General features: G+C 36.4%; 1 protein-coding gene across 2 annotated transcripts in view; it reads left to right on the forward strand.

Annotated features, from left to right (window-relative positions):
• FAT4 (FAT atypical cadherin 4) overlaps positions 1–12812 on the forward strand; it is a 173051-nt gene that overhangs the window by 131415 nt on the left and 28824 nt on the right. For both annotated transcript variants that reach the window (XM_047092173.1, XM_047092174.1), the window contains exon 9: positions 1672–6021. In XM_047092173.1, the coding sequence (XP_046948129.1) occupies positions 1672–6021 (4350 nt within the window). The remainder of the gene's footprint in view (positions 1–1671; positions 6022–12812) is intronic.

Here is a 12812-nt window from a genome sequence, read left to right on the forward strand (position 1 = left end):
CTGCCCAGAGATGTATGTAATTTGTTTGTAAATTCCCTGAGAGGAGAGATGTTGTTTCTTTTTCTTCCTTTCTCTCTTTCTTTCTTTCTTCCTTTCTTTTTGCCATATGCTATTTCCTGAAACATCTGAGAGGTAGAAAGCATTCTACTATATTTGTGGGTAGAAAATAAAGATTTTGTTTTAATCCTTCATAGGTAGGTTTTCAAAAATATTTAATGAGTGAATAATTCTAATGAATTATTATTGTTAATATTTTATTCCAGTTTTGATGGATGAAGATTTTCTGTTAGTAAGTTTATGAAGACATTAGTGACCACTTTCATATGACACTATATGCATTTATCTTCTTTCATTTAAATTTACTTTGGTTTCATTTGCTTGTTTGTAAAAAATGGCAAGCTCTCTAAAAAACTGCACAAATAATCTGCCATTTGTAATCTTTGAGATGTGTTTCCAAACAGGAAAATATACAAATATAGGCCCAAATTAATTTGATCTGCTTTGCTTTAAAATACTTTTAATTAGAAGAAAAAGCAAATGGATCCAGGATCTCTTCTCTCAGTGGTGTTTGATCTCCTATTCACTTGAGAATGTCAAATTGATAGCAATTCAAAGTATAAAATGCATAAATTTCTGTGCCAATCTTTTATCAAAAGGAAATGTCAATATCAAAGTCATATATCCCTGATGAAGGCCTGTAGCTGAAATGATGCCGGCAGGCGTGATTCTAATTACATCCAATGTGTGGTGATGCAATATAGAATCCCCTATAAAAAGGGAGTATGTAATGCTTAAGCATCTTTTCCTCATTAGACTTATTGTAATTAATAAGAATCACTGGCCTTAATAAAAGACTTCGCTTTTGTCACAAACTTTACTGTAGGGTATGAATACAGGTTTGGAAAAGGTTTTTTGAATGAGTACATCAAAAACATGTCCTTATGGCAGTTTTCCTGCGTATTTCTGCTACAATCTGTTTCATTGGCATTCATCCCAAGCACTAACTTTTGGAATCCAAATTGACTCCATTCTTCCTCAGTTCTTATTTCATACTACTTTATAATTGTTCTAATTGATTTATGAATATATGTATTCATATATGTATATATATTTTGTCTCCATGTGATAATAGATCACAGATAAAAGCATTTTGCCAAAAAATGGTGAATTAAAGAATCACAGTAATTTTAAAAAATGTATTAAAAATATTGTTGACTTGATTACATGTATGGTAATTCAAAGATACTTTAAGACCTAAGAGAGCAATTATCTTTTTTCATTGGGCAGAAACGTAGCTCTTAGCAGAACTCACATAGTATCATGTTTGTTGAAAGTTGTCTTATGTACAATTTTTCTCCTAGGAACTATAATTTTGAATGATTAGCCATTGCTCTTCACTGTACTTTTCTCAAAGGCATACTGAAAAGTATTAAATCTAGTAGACCATATGGGTTTTAGTTAGAAAATGGCAGGTCAGCCCCTAAAGACTACCATTAAGTAGATTTGACTTGGGAACTTCAGAGATAATATAGGAGTTACTGTTCTTCCCAGTAATCATGAGAAAATTAAGTTATACTAGGGAGCAATATAATACTTTGTATACATTAATCCACTATCAAATGTTTTGTTTGGGTTCCATGTGATTATAACTGTACGCTCCATCTTTTATAGGTTCCTTCGTCTTTGCGGTTACAGTCACAGATGCTGATATTGGACCCAATTCTGAGCTGCATTATTCTCTTTCGGGCAGAAACTCTGAAAAATTTCACATTGACCCACTGAGGGGAGCTATTATGGCAGCTGGACCACTAAATGGGGCTTCAGAAGTGACATTTTCTGTACATGTAAAAGACGGTGGCTCATTTCCAAAGACAGATTCTACCACAGTGACTGTTAGGTTTGTGAACAAGGCAGATTTCCCTAAAGTCAGAGCCAAGGAACAGACTTTCATGTTCCCTGAAAACCAGCCAGTCGGCACTCTTGTCACCACCGTTACTGGGTCCTCCTTGAGAGGAGAACCTTTGTCCTATTATATTGCAAGTGGGAATCTCGGCAGTACATTCCAAATCGATCAGTTAACAGGGCAAGTGTCCATTAGTCAACCTCTAGATTTTGAAAAGATACAAAAATATGTTATATGGATAGAGGCCAGAGATGGAGGCTTCCCTCCTCTATCCTCTTATGAGAAACTTGACTTAACAGTATTAGATGTCAATGATAACTCCCCAGTTTTTAAGGAAGATCCATTTGTATCTGAAATATTGGAAAATCTCTCCCCTCGAAAAATTCTTACTGTTTCAGCAATGGATAAGGATAGTGGACCCAATGGACAGTTAGATTATGAAATTGTTAATGGCAACAAAGAACATAGTTTCACTATTAATCACGCCACTGGCGAAATTAGAAGCATTCGGTCGTTAGACAGGGAAAAAATATCGCAGTATGTGCTCACCATAAAGTCCTCGGACAAAGGCTCCCCTTCTCAGAGTACCTCAGTAAAAGTCATCATTAACATTTTAGATGAAAATGACAATGCCCCAAGGTTCTCTCAAATATTTAGTGCCTATGTTCCTGAAAATTCCCCTTTAGGATACACAGTTACACGTGTCACAACTTCTGATGAAGACATTGGTGTAAATGCAATCAGTAGATATTCTATAACAGACACAAGTCTTCCATTTACAATTAATCCCAGCACAGGGGATATTGTAATTAGCAGACCTTTAAATAGAGAAGATACGGACCGTTACAGAATCCGAGTTTCTGCACATGATTCTGGGTGGACTGTAAGTACAGATGTCACAATATTTGTGACAGATGTCAATGACAATGCTCCAAGATTTAGCAGACCCTCTTACTATTTAGATTGTCCTGAACTTACTGAAATTGGCTCCAAAGTGACTCAGGTATCTGCAACAGATCCTGATGAGGGATCAAATGGGCAAGTTTTTTATTTTATAAAATCTCAGTCAGAGTATTTCAGGATTAACGCCACCACAGGAGAGATTTTCAATAAACAGGTCTTAAAATACCAAAATGTCAGTGGCACCAGTAATGTGAACATCAACAGACACAGTTTTATAGTGACATCTTCAGATCGAGGTAATCCTTCATTACTCAGTGAGACAACAGTCACCATCAACACAGTGGACAGTAATGACAATGCACCACAGTTTCTTAAAGGTAAATATTTTACTCCGGTCACCAAAAATGTTAAAGTTGGTACGAAGTTAATCAAAGTTACAGCAGTAGATGATAGAGATTTTGGACTGAATTCTGAAGTGGAGTATCTGATTTCTAATGAAAATCATTTCGGAAAATTCAAGTTGGACAACAGTACAGGGTGGATTTCAGTAGCATCTTCCCTGATCTCTGACTTAAATCAAAACTTTGTGATTACTGTCACCGCGAGAGATAAAGGAAACCCTCCGCTTTCATCCCAAGCAACTGTTCAAATAATTGTCACTGAGGAAAACTACCATACACCCGAATTCTCTCAAAGTCACATGAGTGCAACCATCCCTGAAAGCCATAGTATCGGGGCCATTGTCAGAACCGTTTCTGCAAGAGACAGAGATGCAGCGATGAATGGCTTAATTAGGTACAGTATTTCTTCAGGAAACGAAGAAGGCATTTTTGCAATCAATTCCTCCACAGGTATATTAACACTAGCCAAAGCTCTTGATTATGAGCTATGCCAGAAACATGAGATGACTATTACTGCAACAGATGGAGGATGGGTTGCAAGAACTGGTTACTGCAGCGTGACTGTAAATGTGATCGATGTGAATGACAATTCTCCAGTATTCTTCCCTGATGAATATTTCCCTACTGTTTTGGAAAATGCCCCAAGTGGAACAACGGTCATCCACCTAAATGCTACAGACGCTGATTCCGGAACCAATGCTGTGATTGCATACACCGTCCAGTCATCTGACAGTGACCTCTTTGTCATTGACCCTAACACAGGAGTCATCACCACTCAAGGCTTCTTGGATTTTGAAACTAAGCAGAGCTACCATCTGACTGTGAAAGCCTTCAATGTCCCTGATGAAGAAAGGTGCAGTTTTGCCACTGTTAATATACAATTAAAAGGGACAAATGAGTACGTGCCTCGCTTTGTTTCCAAACTTTACTATTTTGAAATCTCAGAAGCAGCTCCCAAAGGCACAATTGTTGGAGAAGTGTTTGCCAGCGACCGTGATTTGGGCACCGATGGGGAGGTACACTATTTGATTTTTGGTAACAGTAGGAAGAAGGGTTTCCAGATCAATAAGAAGACTGGGCAGATTTATGTTTCTGGCCTTCTCGATAGGGAAAAAGAAGAGAGGGTATCTTTGAAGGTACTGGCCAAGAATTCCGGCAGCATTCGAGGTGCCGATATAGACGAGGTCACTGTAAACGTCACTGTACTTGATGCCAATGACCCACCCATTTTTAGTTTAAACATCTACAGTGTTCAGATCAGTGAAGGGGTCCCAACTGGAACCCATGTGACATTTGTCAGTGCCTTTGACTCAGACTCTGTCCCCAGCTGGAGCAGGTTTTCTTACTTCATTGGATCAGGGAACGAAAATGGTGCCTTTTCCATTAATCCACAGACGGGACAGATCACTGTCACAGCAGAACTAGACAGAGAAACCCTACCTGTCTATAATCTCACGGTGTTGGCTATAGATTCAGGGACCCCCTCCGCTACAGGAAGTGCCTCCCTGTTAGTTACCCTAGAAGATATAAATGATAATGGACCTATGTTGACCATCAGTGAAGGTGAAGTTATGGAAAACAAACGCCCAGGAACTCTGGTGATGACCCTTCAGTCCACTGATCCTGATCTCCCTCCAAATCAAGGCCCTTTTACCTATTACTTGCTGAGCACAGGTCCTGCCACCAATTATTTTAGTCTGAACACTGCTGGAGTTCTGAGCACAACCAGAGAGATTGACAGAGAACAGATTGCAGACTTCTACCTGTCTGTGATTACTAGGGATTCTGGTGTTCCTCAAATGTCTTCCACAGGAACCGTGCATATCACAGTTATAGACCAAAATGACAATCCTTCACAGTCTCGGACTGTGGAGATATTTGTTAATTATTATGGCAATTTATTTCCTGGTGGGATATTAGGCTCTGTGAAGCCGCAGGATCCGGATGTGTTAGATACCTTCCACTGCTCCCTTACTTCAGGAGTTACAAGCCTGTTCAGTATTCCAAGGGGTACTTGTGATCTGAATTCACAGCCAAGGTCAACAGATGGCACATTTGATCTCACTGTCCTTAGCAGTGATGGAGTTCACAGCACAGTCACGAGCAATATCCGAGTTTTCTTTGCTGGATTTTCTAATGCTACTGTGGATAACAGCATCCTACTGCGTCTCAGCATTCCAACAGTAAAGGACTTCTTGACTAACCACTACCTTCATTTTCTACGCATTGCCAGTTCCCAACTGACAGGCTTAGGGACTGCTGTGCAACTTTATGGTGCATATGAGGAGAACAATAGAACGTTTCTTTTAGCAGCTGTGAAACGAAACAATAATCAGTATGTGAATCCCAGTGGTGTAGCCACCTTCTTTGAAAGCATCAAAGAGATCCTTCTCCGGCAGAGTGGAGTAAAGGTAGAATCTGTGGATCATGACTCATGTGTTCACGGCCCATGTCAGAATGGAGGGAGCTGTATAAGAAGACTGGCTGTGAGCTCTGTATTAAAGAGCCACGAGAGTCTCCCAGTCATCATTGTGGCAAACGAACCTCTGCGGCCTTTCTTATGCAAGTGTCTGCCAGGTTATGCTGGTAGCTGGTGTGAAATAGATATAGATGAATGCCTTCCATCCCCTTGCCACAATGGTGGGACCTGTCACAATTTAGTGGGAGGATTTTCCTGCAGCTGCCCAGATGGCTTCACTGGCAGGGCCTGTGAGAGAGATGTCAATGAGTGCCTGCCTGGTCCCTGCAAGAACGGTGCTGTCTGCCAAAATGTTCCAGGAAGCTTCAACTGTGTTTGCAAAACTGGATACACAGGTATGACAATGTTTGGCTTTTTCACTAAGGCTTTAGTCATGTCAAGTATAGTAGAAAGCAGTGTGTTTTGTCATTTTTAAATGGTTTTCCATAATCATAGCAAATGCTGTAAGTACTTACTATTGGCCTACACTGTTCTCAGGACTTTACCTGTATTTATTTTACTTACTTTTCACAAGAGACCCATGAGGTTGGGGTAAATATTTTCCAGTTTATACAGATAGCGAAGCTGAAGGAGAGAGAAGGTAAGTCAGTTTTCTAAGATGACCCAGATTTGTCATAGAGTCAGGTGGTAAGCCTACACAGTTATTTCCAGAGTTTAAGCTCTCAATCTGCTAAATGTCTTGTACAAGAGCAAAAACCATATAATGTCTTCAAATAAGAGTGTTCTCAAGTCTAAGGCATAAGGCCTGGACCATTTGATGTCCTAAATATGTCAACAATGGTTGTTGATTCTTTTATTTTATCGTCATCTTTTTTTTTTTTTGGTGTATCTTCATCATTTTTATGATCTTTTAAAATCATTATCATTATTACTGAAATTTGATCCATATTTGAGGGCAGCAAGAGCAATGTGTTAAGATTGAAATTAAAATGCCATGTATTTCTACTAGTCAGGTAGAAGGCATAATACCTGACTTCTCTGGAAAATCACAACAGAACTGAACCACCATTTACCTTGACATTTTAGAAGCATAATAAAACATACAGCAGCAAATATGTTTCACTAGTCTTTGGCATTTTAACAGGGTATGATGTACAAATATACATATATCTCTATAAGTTTCTGTCTCTAATTATCCAGCTAGCTAGCTGGCTATCTTCTATCATCTATCTACTAACTGATCAGTGGTTGGTGCACCTTCAATGTGTGTAAATATTATGCTTTTAATAAGTCTGAGGAGAGAAAAATTCTCTGCTGTCATTTGCACACTATACATTGTTAGGCCATATATATTACATTGGGTTGCTTTGCAGGGTTTATAAACACAATTTAAAGTACCAGCGAAATAGATAAAACCAGGACATAGTTTTGTTTTTCTTTAATTTGGTAAATATCTTGCAGAATAATATTTCGAAAGAAGTTTTTATAAAAAAATACATTTAGATATTGTGTTTTCAAATAGGTGCCCATCATGTATATACTAATGGCTTTATATTTGAAGAATTGAATTGCTTGATAGTGACATAAAGCAAGTGTGAATGAGTCAAGGTTTAACATACAAGCTTTGCCTATTAAAATAATATCCTTGAAGTATAGATGAAGAAAAGGTGCAACAATAATGTATAATGAAAACAATCAGGAATTTGATAGTATTTGATTTAACTATAGCTTTTGGAAAGTCATTTAACCTTGCTGACCTTCAATTTCTCCATCTGCAAAATGAGATTACTCGTATTTACTTATCTTTCAGGCTTGTGGTAATGAATAAAGATAATGCTTGTAAAACGCCCACCAGAGTGTCCAGCATTCAATAACTAGTAATGTAAATTAGTTGTATTAGTAGTGGTGTTACAGAGGGGCAGCACAGAATTTCTAAAAAGACAGAAGCCTCAATGCACAAGTTGTGAATCCTACTACAGTTGTATTCTTAGCATCGTGAGTAATTTGGCTCCATCTAAGTTATCAGTTCAGAATTTCTAGAAAACCTTCCTCAATCTTTCCTACTCCAACCCCAAAAATTACTTCCTCTGTTGAAAATTCAACAATAAGGATTATTTTTGTCCATTTTAGTATAATATGCTCATTCACATTTAGATTTAAAATGAGTTTATACTTAGCCCTAAAATGAAAAATGTGTGAAGGCATTTGGTAGTAGATAGGAAACAGGGAAAGTACCGTGGGTATGAGCAAAAGCACCATATGCTGATTGCAGCATAAATGTTGCTTCATGATTGGGCATAAAACTAATTCTTTAACATTAATTCTTTCTTTCTTCATTACATTAGATTTAAACGTACATTGCCTACTTTTCTAAATGTAGTAGTTGAAACTTTTAGGAATACCTTTCTTTTCATTATGAAATATGCATATCATTTATTAGGTGGCTATTTAAAGCACTGCTTTAGGGGAGCTTGGGTGGTTCAGTTGATTAACCATCCCACTCTTGAGCTTGGCTCAGGTCATGATCTCTCAGTTCATGAGTTCAAGCCCTGCATTGGGCTCTCCACTGATAGCACAGAGCCTGGTTGGGATTCTGTCTCTCCCTCTCTGTCCCTTCCCAGCTTGTGCTCTCTCTTACTCTCTCAATATAGATAAATAAACTTAAAAAAAAAAGCACTTCTTAAAGTCTTTGCATCATAGACATTATTATTCACTTAGTTATTCATTTAGTTCTCAAAATTCAATGAAACTGTATTATCACTATTATTATTCTTATTTTAAGGGCAAAAAATATTGGGATATTGGGTCTCAGATAGGTTAAAAGAGATTAAATAACTTGGCTCTTGCATGGCACAGAAGATGGTCTAAATGAGTCTTGACTATAAACTTGACTTCTTTCTACTTTTTTTTATGTATATGATTCTTCATCACATACTTTTTTATATGTATACAATTTTTATATTTTTTTCTTATATGTGATTTCTATATGTGATTCTTCATCACACATTTGTTTGTATTTGCTATAGAGTATTATGGCAAGTCCATGATATCTTTTGAGAACTTTTTGTACGTTTTTCTACTGGATCCTCACAAAAAGCATATGAGATAGTGTATTGGAATGAGATTGGTCAATAACTGAAATTACTCCCAGACTTCTAGGTAGGAAGGTACTTAGTACTTGGAAATGGCTTGCAATATCGTTAAACTGCCTAAGAATGAAAGTCAGGAAAATTCACCACTAACTTCAGCAATAAGACCGTTGCAGATACTGCAAGAAACCACAACTGATCATCTTGTCTACCTGCAGTCTGCAAAGAGTCCCAAAACAGCCCTTGCTTTGCTTTCACTCTTCAGATATCATTCAACTCACTCCCTGGCAGAATCTAAACCTGAGCCCTGCTAGACAGGAGTCTAGAAAAGAGAGTTTTGTGACTCCCAGGCCCTGTACTTCAGAAGGATAGGAATGATGCTGAGTGTCAAGAGATAATATCTGGCATAGAAAGATACTATTATTACTCCTATTTTATGTTGTAGAAAACTTAGCCTACACTCAGGTGACTCTAGAGCCAAAGCTTCCAAAGATTAGATCATAACCTCTGTCTGTTAGGAAAGTTATTTGAAGTTACAAAAATAGTTTGCAATTACTATGTAATTTTACATACTGTCCCTCTTTGTAGTTCATTTTAGTCTTCATTTGCATACTTGGAGATAATCCAACTAATCAAGAATGATGTAAAAAAACAAAGTCGAATGATTAATATGGATCTTTTATTTTTTGAATTCATGTAATTCATTGTTTTAAATTCTACATGCACAGTCCATCCAGTAAAACTAGCAGATCATTCAAGTCTGATAGTTTTAGTTTTGTTTTGTTTTATAGGAAACATAGTGACAAATTGTTATTCCATACACTAAAGAAGAATGTATTGTTCAAATGTCTGTATCTGTTTAATTCTTTGTAAAGGTAATGCCTGAAAGATCATTTTCAGTTATTCCTTCCAGGTAGTCTTTACCAGCTAACCTGACTTAAGGAAGATGGAGTAAATGCATCAAAACATCTTAAAGAGCTAATCAGCCATAAGACAAGATTGATACTTAAGCATATGTGTACCTCATAGAATGAATTTTTAAAAATATTTATTGCAGTAAGCTTTAGCTTTGTTAATATTAATTAAGTACTAATGCTTTAGTAAAGCTTTCTCCAAAGCCTGTGTATATTCAATATCAGATCATGAGAACTATTTCCAATCACCTATATTTTTTACTCTGTTTACTGTTTTTGTAATGTAATCTGTATTTCTTTAATGGTTTTAACTTTTTTAAATATTTATTTATCTTTGAGAGAGAGACAGAGTGTGAGCAGGGGAGGAGCAGAGAGATAGGGAGACACAAAATCTGAAGCAGGCTCCAGGCCCCCAGCTGTCTGCACAGAGCCCAACGTGGGGCTTGAACTCATGAACCGTGAGATCATGACCTGAGCCAAAGTAGGATGCTTAACCAACTGAGCCACCCAGGCACCCCCCCCTTTAACGGTTTTTAAAGTCTGTGGCATTACAAATTGAAACTGTGAGATTTTCTTAAACTTTATGTTTAAAATAATCCTCAGATATTTCCCCATCTCTCTCTCTCTCTCTCTCTCTCTCTCTCTCTCTCTCTCTCTCTCTCTCTCTCACACACACACACACACACACACACACACAACCACTGCATATTTCACATGAAGTTAGAAACTGTGCTGAAGATTGAAAAAGTGAGTGGCTTATGCACTGACACAAACCAAGAGACTTTATCCTAAGAATCCTACAGGGGGTGATTAAGTGTTAGCTGAACAAGGATTTTGTGTGAACGTCCTCTAGGGGTATAAGTATAAAAATGAAAATTATGGAACAAACACAATAAAAAGATATGAAGGGATGTAGTGATTACCACATTGCCACCAGCATAGTCCTGATATATATGTATATACCATATATATATTTTAAATTTTAATTTCTAGTTTGTTATCATAGCATCACATAATACACATGAAATAAGGATTTTTTTAAATGAATGAGTGATTTAGAGGGAATGAATTTGTTTGTATAACTTGTCTTTCTGATCTCTTTTTCCTAATTACTAGAAAAATGATCAAAAGGAAATTGAAAAAAATATATAGTGAGACTTCACATTCAGTAACAATCACTTCATGTTTCATTATTAAAAAACTGTTCTATAATTTAATTTTTATATCACTAAGTGGAACTTTGATTCACTATAATACAGGTTATTCGAAAGAATGAATCAATTTAGTATAGTATAGGACATGTGAAAAATTAATTTCTAGATTTTCACAAGGTTTAACAATACCAGAAATTACATCATTGTTGATATATACCTCAGTAAATCAAAAGAGAATATCTTTCATATATTCATACCTCAGAAGTTCATAACATGCCTCAGTTCCTCCTCCAGAGGAAATTAACAACTACAAATCCAGTATTTCTCTTCCCATACAAATGAAAATTTCTCGCATTTAATAGAAGACTAATTAGAAAGCACAATTGGAGTCAGTAACCACTTATCATTTGTCTTCCTGTTCTAGGTTTCCACTGTTTGTAGCACAATGTTGCATTAAGTCATTCACATAGGAATGGATGGTGTTATAAAATGCAGCAGGTAGATGGAGCTTATTCCCAAATCTGGGTCTCTCCTAACAGAATTAGTTCATAGCCCCTTTAACCTTTCCCATTCACTTTCACACATCTGGATGCATTTTAGGTGTGGTATTTGGAGTCGTGCCAGGGTGTATTACCATATGGAGAAGTTTTCCTATGCTCTCAATAAGTCCTGATATTTCAGAGGATGAGATATGTCCATTCATCACTTTTATGACATTTGACAGTATAAATAGGAATTTTTTTCCAGACATATATAAAGTTATAAACAGGTTGTGCATAGTAATTTTACTGAAAAACTTGGCAAACATTTGCTTTCATGAAGATGGGAGTTGTAACTGAGTCATTCTTTCAAAATCACAACAGTCATACATGGATGTTGTCAATGATCATGTGACAAGAAAACCATAGAACGTAAACAAAATGTAGCGAATAGATAGGAAATGAAAATTTCTGGGAGATATGGAAGAGTGGCTCATTTCTTGTTTTGATTACTTTACTTTAAAATATGATTTGCAACTTACAAAAGCATTAATAAGAGGTTTCCAGAAACTTAAATGCTTCTTATTTCTGCAGAAAACAAACATGTATTTGTAAACTTGTCATGGATATTATGAATGTGATTATACATCATCATCTGTAGCCTCATTGAAATTGTATTTGTACATTTTTTAAAATACAAAAATAAAATATTTTCCCCTTTGCCTTTCTTTCTAGCAGCTCTTAAACATGATATTTTTGCTTTCTTTTGATGTAATAAAACAAAATACTATTTGATTAGGATATTTAGATGAGCTATCTTCATAGTTTTTTTCACAATAATAGGAAACATTTAATAGTGTGAATAAAAGCTACTTTCTGCAAAAATAGTAAAAAAGCTTATAAGCATAAATATTCAGAATAAATAACATATATATCATAGAATTAGATTTATTTATTTTTTTAATTTTTAATTTAATTTATTTATTTATTAAATTTACATCTAAATTAGTTAGCATATAATGCAACAATGATTTCAGGAGTAGATTCCTTAGTGCCCCTTACCCATTTAGCCCATTCCCCCTCCCACACCCCCTCCAGCAACCTTCAGTTTGTTCTCCATATTTATGAGTCTCTTCTGTTTTGTCCCCTCCCTGTTTTCATATTATTTTTGTTTCCCTTCCCTTATGTTCATCTGTTTTGTCTCTTAAATATCAGTGTTTTTGTTTTGTCTCTTCATATCAGTGAAGTCATATGATTTTTGTCTTTCTCTGACTGACTAATTTCACTTAGCATAATACCCTCCCGTTCCATCCACGTAGTTGCAAATGGCAAGATTTCATTCTTTTTGATTGCCGAGTAATACTCCATTGTATATATATACCACCTCTTCTTCATCCATTCATTCATTGATGGACATTTGGGGTCTTTCCATACTTTGGCTATTGTTGATAGTGCTGTTATAAACACAGGGGTGCATGTGTCCCTTCGAAACAGCACCCCTGTATCCCTTGGATAAATGCCTAGTAGTGCAATTGCTGGGTTGTAGGGTA

The sequence above is a fragment of the Lynx rufus genome, unplaced genomic scaffold (genome assembly GCF_022079265.1).
Source record: "Lynx rufus isolate CCGP_SWC_20201006 ecotype Redwood Valley unplaced genomic scaffold, mLynRuf1.p SCAF_3, whole genome shotgun sequence".
In the NCBI taxonomy this organism is placed as follows: domain Eukaryota; kingdom Metazoa; phylum Chordata; class Mammalia; order Carnivora; family Felidae; genus Lynx; species Lynx rufus.